Genomic DNA, 13,783 nt, shown 5'->3' with positions numbered 1-13,783 from the left:
ACAAACAAACACCACTGTAAAGGCAGATTTGTGATCTATTGTACACAGCTGTAAAGTAAAGAGAAGCACAAACAATGATAATTAGATCGAATGGCAAGGTACAGGCAAGGGACTGGTTTGTGTTCTAGGATGCTACAGCTTTATTTCACATTTTAAAGGTCAGATAAAGAATAACTTCAATATACAGGGGTTAAGCAAAGGATCAATTTACAGCATATTTTTTCCTGTGGGCAAGGGGGCGAGGGAACAGAGATTACTCTAATCTCGTATCATTGACCCAGAACGTGTTGCTAGGCAGGTGGCTGGGGATTGCGTCAAAACCCTTTCATGGATAAGTCTCTAAAGAGTTTCCACTGAATGTCACTACGGATTCTAGTGAAGTATAAAGGCAAATACAGAGGAAAAGGGAAGGAAAAGCATCAGTAGTAAACATAATTTAGCTTACTAGAAGAATCTGTGACAAACTATACTAAACTATGAATTTTACAGCACAAGTAGTTACATTATTTAAAAGGAGTAAACAGTTGGTCGGTTAGTTTTCTACCCTGGTTTTCATTAAAGCTAACCATTCCATTATTACCCTATATGTATTACAAAAACTCAGGCAAGATGGGATCCCTTCAGTATAATACTGGAATGGCTTTCTTAACATTTTCAATCATGTCAAAAATGTTATTTCCCAAACTGCATTGTTTGACAGCCCCCAAAGGTAAAAATGTACTTCAGATTAATAAAAGACAAACATGATGGACAGAATCAAAGGGCATGGATACCTTTGAAGGCCCAGGAGTGAGTTTACCTTGCGCTATTACTTCAACACTAAGGTCCCTTCACACGCGACTGATCGATAGTGGAGAGTATAAAATATAAAAAAAGATTGAATGTGAACTCAAAGAGAAGTACAAACCAGTCTGCACACCAACGCTGGCATGTTGAAATATGTGTTAAGTGATTTCGCATTTGGAGCTTTGCTGTGGTGGATGCTCTTTGGAGAAGAGCATAGGTTTCAAACCTGTAAAGAACATCCTGGGGCAGCGTTTCGCAGTACATTAACACACAGAATGATTAAAGAAACATATTCCTCCCAACTTCCTAGTTAAAAGAAACTGATTTTTTTTCTTTAAAAAAGGAATTGCAATGGAATACCTTTCCTGAGAGGAGAAAACACGTGCAGCTCCTTTGTGAATAACACCTCTTGGTTATAGGGACCTAGACTGTACTGAAAATGTTATGGAGAATAATAAAACGGAGAGCAAAGAACTAGGGATGAATTTTGCAAGGATATCCTTGACCACCTAAGGCTTAAATATGACAGAAACGCTACACTTCCAATGAGCTGGAGGACTGAGAAGTAGATAGCCACACAGCTGGATTCTGCACTATTTAATTTATTAACTATTTGTTGTTGTTATTATTATTATTGTATTACATTAGTACCTAAAAGCCCAAACCGAGTTCTGGGCTCCACTGTGGAAGGCACTGTACAAACTACAGTTCCTGCCCCAAACTGGTCACAATTGACATAAATAAGACAGACAAAGGGTGGGAGAAAAGTAGGATTATTATCCCTGTTTTCTTCTTGCACCCCCTCTGCAGCATGGAGGCGGCCTGCCCAGGCAGACAGTGAGTAGAGATTGCTAAGGGGTTCCCCAGTGGGTTTGTACAGAGTAAATTCACAAGTGCCAAACAATGTTTAGGAAGGCAGGCACTAGCATGTTTGAAGGACTGCTGGGCCTAAGGCCTCCTTACTCAGTTTTATTATGCAGATGCAATTCCTTTACAGCAAAATCTACGTATCCAGACTTTGCCCAGTTGGTCAGAATTTGGCCTAATAAGAGAAAACAGGAACTACACAGCAAGATACTCCAAGAGGCAATGTGGAAGTTACAAAAGTTCTATACCCAGTAAAATATGTAGCAACATGACATGGGTAAATAAACAGATGCATAGGAGAAACATCAAAATCTGGAAACTGTATTACTGCTATAAAACCATCAGTTTAATCATATGGAAATGAGGCCACCTATCTTACAAAAAATACAACTAGTCTTGTGACAAATTAGACTAAAAGTAACTATGCAGATTTGTCGTAGTTGTTGGTCCCAGGATATAAGAGAGAGACAAGATGGGGTGAGGTAGTATCTTGGTCCAGCAAAAGATATTACCTCACCCATATTGTCTCTTTAATAAAAGTAGCAGTCTTGAGTCAACAGCTTGGGTCATCAAGAAAACTGGAAAATGTGAGGAGGAGATATTTAGGTGATTTAATTAAAATGACACAGTCTCAATTCGTAGTCACAGGATTCCTTCAATTGATCCAGACAAATGCATACAGACAAAGCAGATGAAGGCATATTACCTTGCTTTGCGAATGTACAGCTGGGGACAATGTTGGTGCCTGTGGCACACAAACAAAGTAAAGTCCACATCAACTGTCGAACCTGGAACACTCGTCATCTGCTCAAAAAAAGCTCCTAAGCCTGGGCCTAAGAATGACAAAAACAAGTTAAAAACTATCAAGGAATTTCACCAAGAAATTTCTTAACCCATTAGTAGGAATGTTTGAGCAAAATGTGATTTCAAATTTAGGCCATGATACTGTGCTATGCTCTACTACCATGGCAGATCAGGACAATACACTGTTAGCCTTTTTATGTAACGTTAAGCAATGTAGCTGAGATTATGCTTTTCGAAGTATAAAATGGTATGTTAGGATTAGTTCTTCCACAGGTCTAGAGGACAATTACTTCTGTTAATATGTTGAAAACCACACAATTGTATTAATCATAATGATACGTAAGACTACACTAATTATTTTAAGATTAAAATAATACTAAATAAACTCTTACCTAAATCCACATCACTTGGTACGAAAAGAAGAATAAAGTGCACTTCTGGTACTGCCTTAAAAACTGTCCTGGACAAACAATATTACTTTATTTAGTCTCAGTAACTACACACATCAAATTTAGCAGCAAGTCTCTTAATGAAAGAAACTTTTTTCTTCAGTGCCTGAATTTTCCCTCATAAATGTACATGGATAAAAAATTAAAATCTCAAAAAAGATTACATGAAAATTATTAAGGCCTTTTCATTGTTTTTTCAACCCCATTTCTCTCTTTAATCTCCTAATCCTGTGATTTCATATAGCTTTCTTTTTATATCAGTTCCCCAGTGATGAAAAATTAAAGACGCCAGATCTCTGCTGGCAGATATTTGACTTGCATCTGGATGAGCTGGCTTCAGGGGTGAAAGTAATTTACAGGACTTACCGGTACTGCCGGAGTCCTGAGGGGGGCGTGGCCTCATCCAGAAGGGGCGGGGCCTCTCAAGATTTAAAGGCCCTGGGGCACCGGCTGTGGCTGGGACCCCCAGGGCCTTTAAATCAACCCGGGGCTCCCAGCTGCAGAGGCGTCTGGGAGCCCCTGGGGCTCAGGGGCAAATTAAAGGGCCCAGGGCTCCGGCCGCCGTGGAGCTCCGGGCCCTTTAAATCCCCACCGCAGCTCCAGCTGCCGGAGCCGTGGGTGCAATTTAAAGGGCTCTGGGCTCCCCGCAGCCGCGGGAGCTCTGAGCCCTTTAAATCCCGGCCCCAGCCCGGCCGCCAGAGCTGCAGTTGGGATTCAAAGGGCTCTGGGCTGCCCGCTGTGGTGGGGAGCCCAGAGCCCTTTAAGTCCCCGCCGCGGAAGCCGGTGCGGTGTACTGGCTCTTGCCGGTACACCGTATCGGACCACACCGGCTTACTTTTACCTCTGGCTGGCTTTTACAGTTACAGGGTAACTGTAAAACTGACAGAAACAGCACCAAAGGCAATTTACTCTATTTATGTAGGGATGCTTTGCGCTGAACCTCACTAACTTAACCAGCACTTTGTTTGTTTGTGATTTGAGCTAGCACTCTGCTGTATTGTATTATTTGTACTGCATAGTCTGTACCTAACAAACATTTCAGAGGATAACCTGCAGACAATGATTTTTCAGAAATATCCACAGCTTTTAGGCTTCCTGCACAACTGTGCACTATGAACCTTCTTCTCCCTCCACTTGAAAAAATCAATTTGTCCCAATGACCGCATGATATTTATGTCAAGAATAACAGCAAAAGATATAGCAAGAGATTACACTGTTAGGATTACACTATTCAGAACTGTAAGAGTCTATCTTTGAAATCTAGAATGTATATCAGGCTACACACAGTTGTGGCATATCATGTCACATACTGAAATTGTTAAGAAATTTAGTGTTGGTTTTTTTTAATATAGACCTTTAAGCTTTTTTCTTACATCACCATCTTTTAATTCCACAGTCTCTACAGATGAGAGTTAGTAGGAAATTGTACATGCTTCACTATGCATCAGTTTACACATCAACTCACCTAATGATTTCTTGGGCACATCCAACTGTGTATTCATCCTTTGCCACAAAAAGATGCATAAACAGTGTATTCAGAGGCTATGGTACAAAGAAACAAATGAATAAAATAAAATCAAATCATGCAAATAGTGTTTTTTTAAGTAATTAAAATCTTAATTTACAAATTTAATTGCTGATCCTGTCAGTACATACTTATGTGAGTAACTCAACATACATAAGTAGCTTCATTGACTAAACGGGACTAGCTGCATGGGTAAATTTACTCATGTGTATAAGTGTTTGCAGGAGCAGGGTCTTAATGATTGGATTTGTGTGTGTCTCTCTCTCTATGCAGTAAAACAACAACAAAAAACCCCAAACATTTGACTTACACTCAAGTTTAATATTACAGTTATAAATTTTAAAGCACCAGAGCTACATTTTTAATTTAACAAAACTTGATTGAAAACACTTTGTAATTTTTTTTATACAGAGAGCAAAATAATCACACATTTCTAAAACAGTTATTCTGTAAAATGAGACCCAAAAACATTGCTACCATATGAAAATGTACGAATTGCCTGAATAATTCACATGTAGCTCAGCTATTCTTTACGTAATGCAGCCATCCTAAATTCATGCCAATAAAACCTTTACACTATATCATCATATATTAGCTACACTCATGTTTACCTCTCTATCTAGAATAGGGTCAGCCTAAAGATTCATATTTGGCATATACAGCTCTGCAGAGCTAACCTCACAAATGTCATCCAGAGTACTCCTGAAGTGGAGAGGGAAACTACAATTTGCTCAGCAGTTTTGTCTTTTCATCCTTATTCCAAATGGTGAGACAATGAAAGCCTTGCTTAGACAGATAGATCACTCCTTTCAATGTTTTTTTCCTTTCTTCTTTGCCTTTTTGATAGGGATATTTTCCCTGATCCGCTGAGTATTTTAATCCCTAATTAAAATCTAAAGGCCAGATTCACCAATATGCAATGTAGCCAAAACATGGTTCCAGCAATGCAAAGCAGCCATAAATATGGTATAACTGGCCAACTAAACTGGATTTATTATTGTTTTGCATTGCTGGAGGAGCAGGAAGCAGCCAGAGTATACCAGTGAACCTGGCCCTAAATGTCAGGATCCATTTCTAAAACAGAGATGTCTCCCCCCCTCCTTTTTTTTTAAATGTATAGTATTATGGAAGAGAGAAAGAGGAAAGAGAGACTGGTCTGTTAAAGAGGTCCAAGTGTAGCACTGGGAATCAAGAACTTCAGTTCCAATCCTGGTTCTGAGTAGGGATGTTAACCTAGACATCCCTGCCAAGTTTCAGTTTGGGTAATTATATTCTGCCCATGTAAATGCCCCTGACATTTTAATTGGATGTAGCATACTTTACTTTATGACCTTAAACTATTTTAGTGTTGCTGCGCTCTGAAAAAGAGACACTTTCAAATTGAATTTTTTGAAATTATATTTTCTGATATGCCTTAATCCAATAAAGCACTTAAGCATGTGCTTAACTTTAGCTTTCATTTGAAGTCAATAGGAATACTCATGTGGCTATAGTTAAACACATGCTGAATTGCTTTTCTGGATCAGGACCATAAAAAACGTTTAAAATGACATATCCTCAATTTCAAAAAATCCTCTTTTTAAAAATATAAAAAAGGGTTCTGCTTTTTGCCCATGTTCAGAAAGGACTCAGGGCAGGAATGGGAGCAACAACATCACACATGCTCAAGCTTTCTCTTTTCCACCTTTTCTCTGTACACACTTCTGCCAACTGTCTCTTCAGGTTCAGTTACAGCTTTGTTGATGATGATATTGGTAAGCAACCCATTCACAGCTTGGGGAAAAGCATGCACCATCAACAATACAGTGGGATCAACTGTATTCAAAATACCGTCAAGTGTACAAAGAAAACAAACTGAAAAAAATAGCATTTTTCCCTTTAGTGTCTTCAGTTATTAAAATAAACTCTTAACGTTATTATAACAATATACACAGCAATTTCAGATGGCAATACTGGAGTTGATAGTTTCTTTAAAACAGTTGCCTAATATCACTAGTGGATAACATTATTTCTAGGCAGCTTGTCTATCACTTGGATAATGTCAGTGTTGACAACTCCAGATGGTCAAAAATCATGAGATTGGCTTAACAATAATACATTTTGGTTTCTCTATTTGCCTTCTGGGTTTTGAGCCTTTAGAATTCAAATTTTTCAGCTTTTCTCCACAACCAAAAAGGGCTAGAAATTTCCTTTTCTGAAAAAAGGAAAGTGGAAATTCTCACATAATGATTTGACTCCAGGAGCTAGGGCCTTCAGAAAAATGCCAAATATAGCGAAGCTCTCAATAAAATTCTAAGAGTTGGCAATACTGTAAAAACGTACAGTGCTTTAGGATGAGAGGTAATGTTATTCAATCTAATATGTTATAATTTTCTAGTGAGGAGAATGTTTAGGACCCCCAAGTGATGTACTTTCAGTGAGTCAGAACATTTGTGTAGAACAACCCATTAGCCAACTTAGTCAAACAACAAAGAAATCACTTGGAATGGAAAACAAAACAAAAATCTCCAGTAAAAGGAATACCATTTTCTACACTTATCTTTCCAAATCCCAGGAAATAGCAATACATGTAACAAGGGTAATACATCTCTTTAACATTGGTTGTAATTTAATTGTTTTCCCCCCTATATTGTCCCAAAAATTGAACACATACAGTATTCAAAAAGAACAAAATGAAAACCAAGTTGAGGTCTCTCAAGTGAAACACATCTGAAAAAAAATAATTACTTACTGTGCACTTTTCATCACTGTAGTTTTCATGTAAGAATGATTCCCAATCAGCTTGATCAACAAGATTCCAATTTGGATAGTCCAGAAATGCAGCATGGGCAATAACCTCATTCTTCTCATTGCTGAGAGTCACAGCAAGGTTAGCTTTTTCTCTGCAGAAACAATTTTGATTCGCAAAAGTTAAAGAAATGACAAAGAAGATTCAGAAAGTGATTTTAGATTTCTTAGTCTTCAAGTTAACAACTGTTCAACAGCATCATGAGGGAACCAGAGGATAGGGTCGCCGATACTCACTATACAAACACTTCCTGCCAGTAAATCCATCTTCTCTGTGGGACCAAGAGTGTTTAACAATCACATTTTCAAAACTGGTGACTGATCTGTGGTTCTCTGATTTTAGATGCCCAACTTCACAGAATCATAGAAATGTAAGGCTAGAAGGGACCTGAAGAGGTCATGTAGTCCATCTGCCCACGCTGAGGCGAGATTAAGTATACCTAGACCATACAGTTGAGCCATATTGGACCCAGTTTTCCAGAGGTACAACTGCAACTCCCACTGACTTCAGCTGGAGCTGTGGGTACTCACCACTTCTGAAAATCAAGCCCAAGACATCTTAAGCTGGGCACAGAAACCAAAGCACCCAAAATCAGTGGACACTTTTGAAAATATGGACCATAAAGCTGTGTCTGATTTATTACTGGGTATTTACTGACTACTCTATTAGCCTACACATGACACAGGTAATATGTTATCTATCACTCAGAGAACAAAGGGACAGCACCTTCTGATTCTGTGAACCTGGGGTCCTCTTGCTGTAAGGCTGGAGGTGCTGGTAACTTGATGTAAGTGAGAAAGCTGTTTAGACAAAGATTGTAGCTTTTTAAAGTTAAGAATTGGACACTAGAAAGTGTGTTTTATTGTGTTTTGTTTGTAACCATAATTACCTCATTTACTCTTGCTCAGTATCACTCAGTGGCACCGGAATAGGAGGGGCCAGGGCCATCCCACTTTTTGGAAGGGCCCCGACCCCGACCCCTTCTCTTCCTCCCGAGGCCCTGTTCCCCTGACCAGGCTGGCACAGCAGCTGGGGCCCAGCCAGGGTCCTGGGCAGCTGTGGGGTGCCATGCCGTGGACCTTCTACCTGCCTGGGTTAGAGGGGCCCAAGAGCAGCCCCCAGCCTGCATCCCCACTGTCAAAGTTAATGGCCCTCTTAATAGTTTACAAACGGCCAGTAGGGAGAAAAGCAGAAGCCTCATAGCCTGAACTTTTGAACTATCTTTTCCCTTCTGCCTTAAAGCAGAGAAATCTTGCTTTAAACCAGTTCTTTCTCACCAGATAACAAAAAGCACAGGGTTAATAGGTACCAATCAAGTGTTAACACACAAGGGTCTTTGTCTAAAAATGTATAAAAGACTGGTGAAATTTTGTATAAGCTGGGGTCTTTGTACCAAGTACAAGGCTCTCCTTTCTTCTGCAAAATAAAGCATTTTTTCCTTATCCCTGTCAGGCTGTTATTGGCTCTCAGCTAGGCAGACCCGATATTTTGGTAACAGTTTCTGGCGACCCAGATGGGACTGTCCTAGCTAGGACATTAAACTCCGAATGGCTGTGGCGAACTGGGAACAGCGCCAACGGGGTGTTTAGCCCCTCTTTCTCTGCTTCACCATGGCCCCTGGGGTTCGTGTTCCAATAAGTTGAGCCCTAATAAAATAAAAAAACACTATCTGGTTCTGTATCAGAGGGGTAGCTGTGTTAGTCTGGATCTGTAAAAGCAGCAAAGAGTCTTGTGGCACCTTATAGACTAACAGACGTTTGGGAGCATGAGCTTTCGTGGGTGAATACCCACTTCTCGGATGCAGCATCTGATGAAGTGGGTATTCACCCACGAAAGCTCATGCTCCCAAACGTCTGTTAGTCTATAAGGTGCCACAAGACTTTTTGCTGCTTTTATCTGGTTCTGGTTTGCTATCTGGGTTCTGGTTCTGTTCTGTTTAACCGGTTACTGTTGTTTTTCTACTCTGTTCATTTGGGCGTTAAGTGCATAAGCGGAACTGAACCTCTCGTTCGTAATTCCTTGGGGTAAAAGCCATTGCGTGCAATAAAGCTCTGAGGTTAAATTAAAATCCTTCTGTCCTGTCCCCTGTAACGGTCAATGTAATAAATATAAAAAAACCTGAATTAAACTGTAATTCCCTCTAATCTCTGTGTAATTCTCTTTTCTGGTTGAGTGTCAGCAGACAGATGGGTGGGTCTTTAAATAAACCCTCTAAAAATTTCTAAAATTTTTTCCTAATGTCCAAATTAACAGCACGTTAAATTCTAGTCAAATTCTCAACCTAAAAAGCTATTCTCACAAGCTTTTTACCCCCTCCATAAGGGCTAAAACCAAGCAGGCCAAAAATCCCCTAGCTGTCAGGCAGACAGAGTTCCATTCCTTTGTTCGTGCGCTCATTCCTGGAATGAAAGTAGCTAAACTAAAAAAAGCAATTGTAAATATTTCTGCAGAGCTTGAGAAAGCAGCTAATGCATCAATAAACGCTTTCCAATAACTGCAACCAAAAATTAATAAAATAGCAGAAGTGGCTTTGCAAAATAAACATGTATTAAATGCCATAAATGCTAAAATAAAAAAAGCTTGTGCTCGCATTAAAAAAAATATTGCTTTTATGTTAATCACTCTAGCTTAATTAAAAAAAATTTACAAGCTATTAAAAATGCTGCTATTATATTTCATGCTGTATCTCTTAATCACACCTTTAGTTTTGAGGACCTCCTCCCAGACCTTGGGTCTTGGTTCACTGGCCTTTTCCGTACAATTGTTAAATAAATTGTTTTCTGTCTGTTCTTCCTATATATTATTTAAATAATAATGCAATGTGCAAAATGTCTGTCTAATGCTATAACCAAAGGCTCTGCTGTCCGTAAAACAACCCAGTACCTGTCTCTTCAGCTTAATCATAAATTACATAACGGGCCTGACAATCATAAAATCATTCTTCGGTTGCCTCAGAATCAACTCCCCCAGCTATGTGCCGCATTAACCCAGGCTACCCATAATGGCCTGGGATAATGGTTAAAGGTTAATGGCCCCCTTTAATAGCCCACAAACGGCTAGCCCCTCTTAATAGTTTACAAACGGCCAGTAAAAAAAAAAGCAAAAGCCTCATAGCCTAAACTTTTAAACTATCTTTTCTCTTCTGCCTTAAAGCAGAAAAATCTTGCTTTAAACCAGTTCTTTCTCACCAAATAACAAAAAGCACGGGGTTAATATATACCAATCAAGTATTAACACACAAGGGTCTTTGTCTAAAAATGTATAAAAAACCGGTAAAATTTTATATAAGCAGAAGTCTTTGTACCAAGTACAAGGCTCTCCTTTCTTCTGCAAAATAAAGCATTTTTTCCTTATCCCTGTCAGGCTGTTATTGGCTCACAGCTAGGCAAACCCGATATTTCAGTAACACCACCCCACGGGCCCCACGCCCAGGGCAGGAGGAGCAGTGGCTCCCCTCAGCTGCCTGCATGCAGTTCTTACCAGGACCTGGCTCCGGCTGGGGGGGTGGGCGCAGCCTGGCCATGGTAAGAGCAGTGAGGGCATCTGTGGGGAGCCGTGCCATGGACCCTCCACCTCCCCTGGGCCAGGGGCCTGTGGGCTGCTCTTGGCCACCCCACCCCAGGCAGCTGGAGAGTCTGTGGCTCCCGACCCACTCCGGCCTGGGGCAGGGCTTTTGGGTAGGTTCTCTCACCCTTGATATCTTTGTTCTTTATTAAGAAACATATTCTTAGTTTTACTATGAATTATCTCAGTGCTGTTATATTGAAATAAAGTGAGAGTAACAGGATACTGACAGAGACCTCTCTGGGGAACTTGAGAACTGGAGTTCACTGATTGTTACCTGCAAGAAAAAGTTAAGACTGGCAGAGTCGCAAGGCAGGGAGCTGACACACAATCCAGCAAAGCTCTCTCTTGCTGAAGCAGAGAGGTAACACGGTGGCTTATGATTTTGGACACCTTGAGGAGAATGTTCTTAAAATGTTGCTACTTACAAAAGATAGATGACATTAATCCTTCCAAATGTTTTTTCAGTAAAATAGCTGATGAGACTGATAATACCAGAAACATCATGTGATTCCGTTCTTCTGACACTGACCACTTCTGTATTTCCTCTTGCAGAAGTTATTGCAGTCATTTTATACACTGTAACAAAAGCAAAGCAAACACTGCTGTTATCGAATGTGAATGGCTTCTGCAGTGATTTCAGCCATGAAGTTAGTTATTCTAGACGGGATTTTCAAAGGGAGGAAGGGAGTTAGGCAGTTAAATCCTAATAAAAATCAATGGGATCTGAGTGCCTAACTCCCACAGGCCCCTTTGAAAACCACAGTCTCAAATTGGATGTAGTATAATGGTTACCACCTAAAATATTACTGTACAGTGAGGGAATATTTTTAATGGCCAACAACTGCATGAAATGGTTTCACATTTAGTTGTAGACATTTCTATAATGCTCATCATCATAGTATCCGACCGTTTCAAACTATTTGTCCAAAAGCCAAGTTTTTAAATCAATAAGATTATTTACACTTCAGGAAGAAGGGAAGGCTTTACTGAATAGCCCTAACCCTGGATGCAAATAAAAATCTATTTTGCAGTTCCATGTGCAGTGTGTTTGTAGTGTCCTTGTAACTCATTTTGTCTTTTGTATACCTAACAGTTCCATAATATATAATGTGATATGAATTCAGTCCAACTGTGATTAACCAACAAAAACTTATCGTAGTTACCGTTCAATTCTGTTGCCACCTAACATTAAAGTTTAAATGTATACATACCCAATAATGTCACAATTTAAAGTAAAAAACCCCAAGCATTAAGGTATGAAAATGAACAGTTCAAATACCATCATAGTTCATACAATAACTCACATACAAGATTATATGTAAAATATAACACTGCCCAGTCAAAAATAAATAAATAAATAAATACATCTTCACTGTGCTCGCCATCCCCACCCAGACTCTGGCTATAGACTAGAAAAACTTTTATACTCATCCACCCTACATCATATACATTTCCAATATCAGCGGCAACCCCAGGCAAACCACCACCATCCCAAGTATGGCCCACACATCCTCTCTCAGAACATCTACCAGCACATCTGTGTAATATGGGGCAGAGACACCAACATCTCATCTGATATCGTCCCCTTTATAGAATAGAGACATGAGCCCACCCCAACTTCCCATTATAGTCAAGAGGCCACACCATGCAGTATCATAGGTCCCAGTCCTGCATGTTTATATTTGCGGATCTCTATGCTCGCACTGAGACCAGTTTGTTTGAATGGAATTACATGGATGTGGTTCTCTGAGCAGAATTGGGCCTTACTGCCCATATACATTCCAGAACCAACATCTTCCCATCCGCCATTCCAATATTGGGCAAAAGACTCAGTCTACCCCATCCACTGTCCCTGCAGGAACTGGGAACCTCACTTTACCCTCCACATTCACCATCCTAATGAGTCAGACACCTCACTTTCCAGATACAGACTTCGCATCCAGCATTACTCATTCCATGCTACACATACATTAGAGGCCACTGATCTCAGACTACCTCATTCAGCAGAACAGTGGAGAAGAAAATGGCAATGACGTCTGTAGAATTAATAATATTTTCCTGCGTAAACAATATTTTAAATAAATGTCTTAAATTATAATACTTATGATGACAGATATATTTTGGTTAGAGAGTTGATAGTTAATGAAGGCTGATTTTTAGAATGGGCAAAGAGAAGGCTCCACTTAATACACATTTACTTAAAAGGTTGTATGAACTGAACTTGAATATTTATCTACTTTTCCTTAACTGTTCATGTCCACACTTTTAAACGGATAGGCTTTTTAAGAATTGTAATTGTACCATATACCTCAATTTTAACTTTTAATGGTAAATAAAAACTTTAATTCTAACATCCACTGCAGCCACACTGATTTCTGCTCCCAGCAGCCTCCACATCCAGCGCTGGCTCTGCCCCCAGAGACCATCACACACCTTTGCCAATCCTGAAAACCAAAGGGGTATTGTGTCTATTTTTGTTTGGGCTGGGGAGGTGCAACCAAGAATTGTAACTGAGAGTGGGTGAGTGCGGGGGGGGGGGGGGGATAGCTCAAAAAGTTTGAAAACCGCTGGACTATCCTGACAGTGGGCTGTTGGGGTTGAGGGAGAGAGGACTCTGGGGGTGGGCTGAGGTTTGGACTGGACAGGGGTGAGCTTTGGCCCTATGCCGTCAGTCTGGGCTGCATTTTAGAACAAGTGGGAAATTCATTAGCTCACAGGCCGTTTTCCCTTTGGCTTGCTAGCACAGATCTGCTGTCTGGAGACGACTCTGTGGCGGCGGCGATCCTGTTGCACTTACAATACATGCTACACTGCCACAAGAATCTGCCCCTGCTACAGGGAGCAACGGTCCTTCGACGGGCTGGCACTGGCACGTGGGTCTGCAGGGGCCAACAGGAGTCCATGGGAAGTGGGGCTGCACGGACAAGGGACGCGCCAGGTGGCAGCTAGCCAGCCTGTTTCCTCCATTGCAACCCCCTTCCCATGCCCCTCCCACCT

At 40.5% G+C, this 13,783-nt stretch overlaps 1 protein-coding gene across 6 annotated transcripts in view; it reads right to left on the bottom strand.

The window, feature by feature from the left end:
• Positions 1–13,783, bottom strand: part of CFAP61 (cilia and flagella associated protein 61) — a 232,812-nt gene that overhangs the window by 218,557 nt on the left and 472 nt on the right. For 4 of the 6 annotated variants that reach the window (XM_045008887.1, XM_045008890.1, XR_006577809.1 and 1 more), the window contains 5 exons: positions 11,212–11,362; positions 7,163–7,313; positions 4,372–4,448; positions 2,850–2,917; positions 2,360–2,486 (listed from right to left, as the gene is read on the bottom strand). In XM_045008887.1, coding sequence (XP_044864822.1) covers positions 2,360–2,486; positions 2,850–2,917; positions 4,372–4,448; positions 7,163–7,313; positions 11,212–11,354 — 566 coding nt within the window. In that variant the 5' untranslated portion in view covers positions 11,355–11,362. Of the gene's footprint in view, positions 1–2,359; positions 2,487–2,849; positions 2,918–4,371; positions 4,449–7,162; positions 7,314–11,211; positions 11,363–13,094; positions 13,225–13,501; positions 13,509–13,783 lie in introns of those variants that run through there. The other 2 variants (XM_045008889.1, XM_045008888.1) reach the window with 2 other exon arrangements.

Source organism: Mauremys mutica, chromosome 3, assembly GCF_020497125.1.
Source record: "Mauremys mutica isolate MM-2020 ecotype Southern chromosome 3, ASM2049712v1, whole genome shotgun sequence".
NCBI lineage: Eukaryota > Metazoa > Chordata > Testudines > Geoemydidae > Mauremys > Mauremys mutica.
Note: the sequence above shows the minus strand (reverse complement) of the source record. Positions and strands in the feature narration are given on the sequence as shown.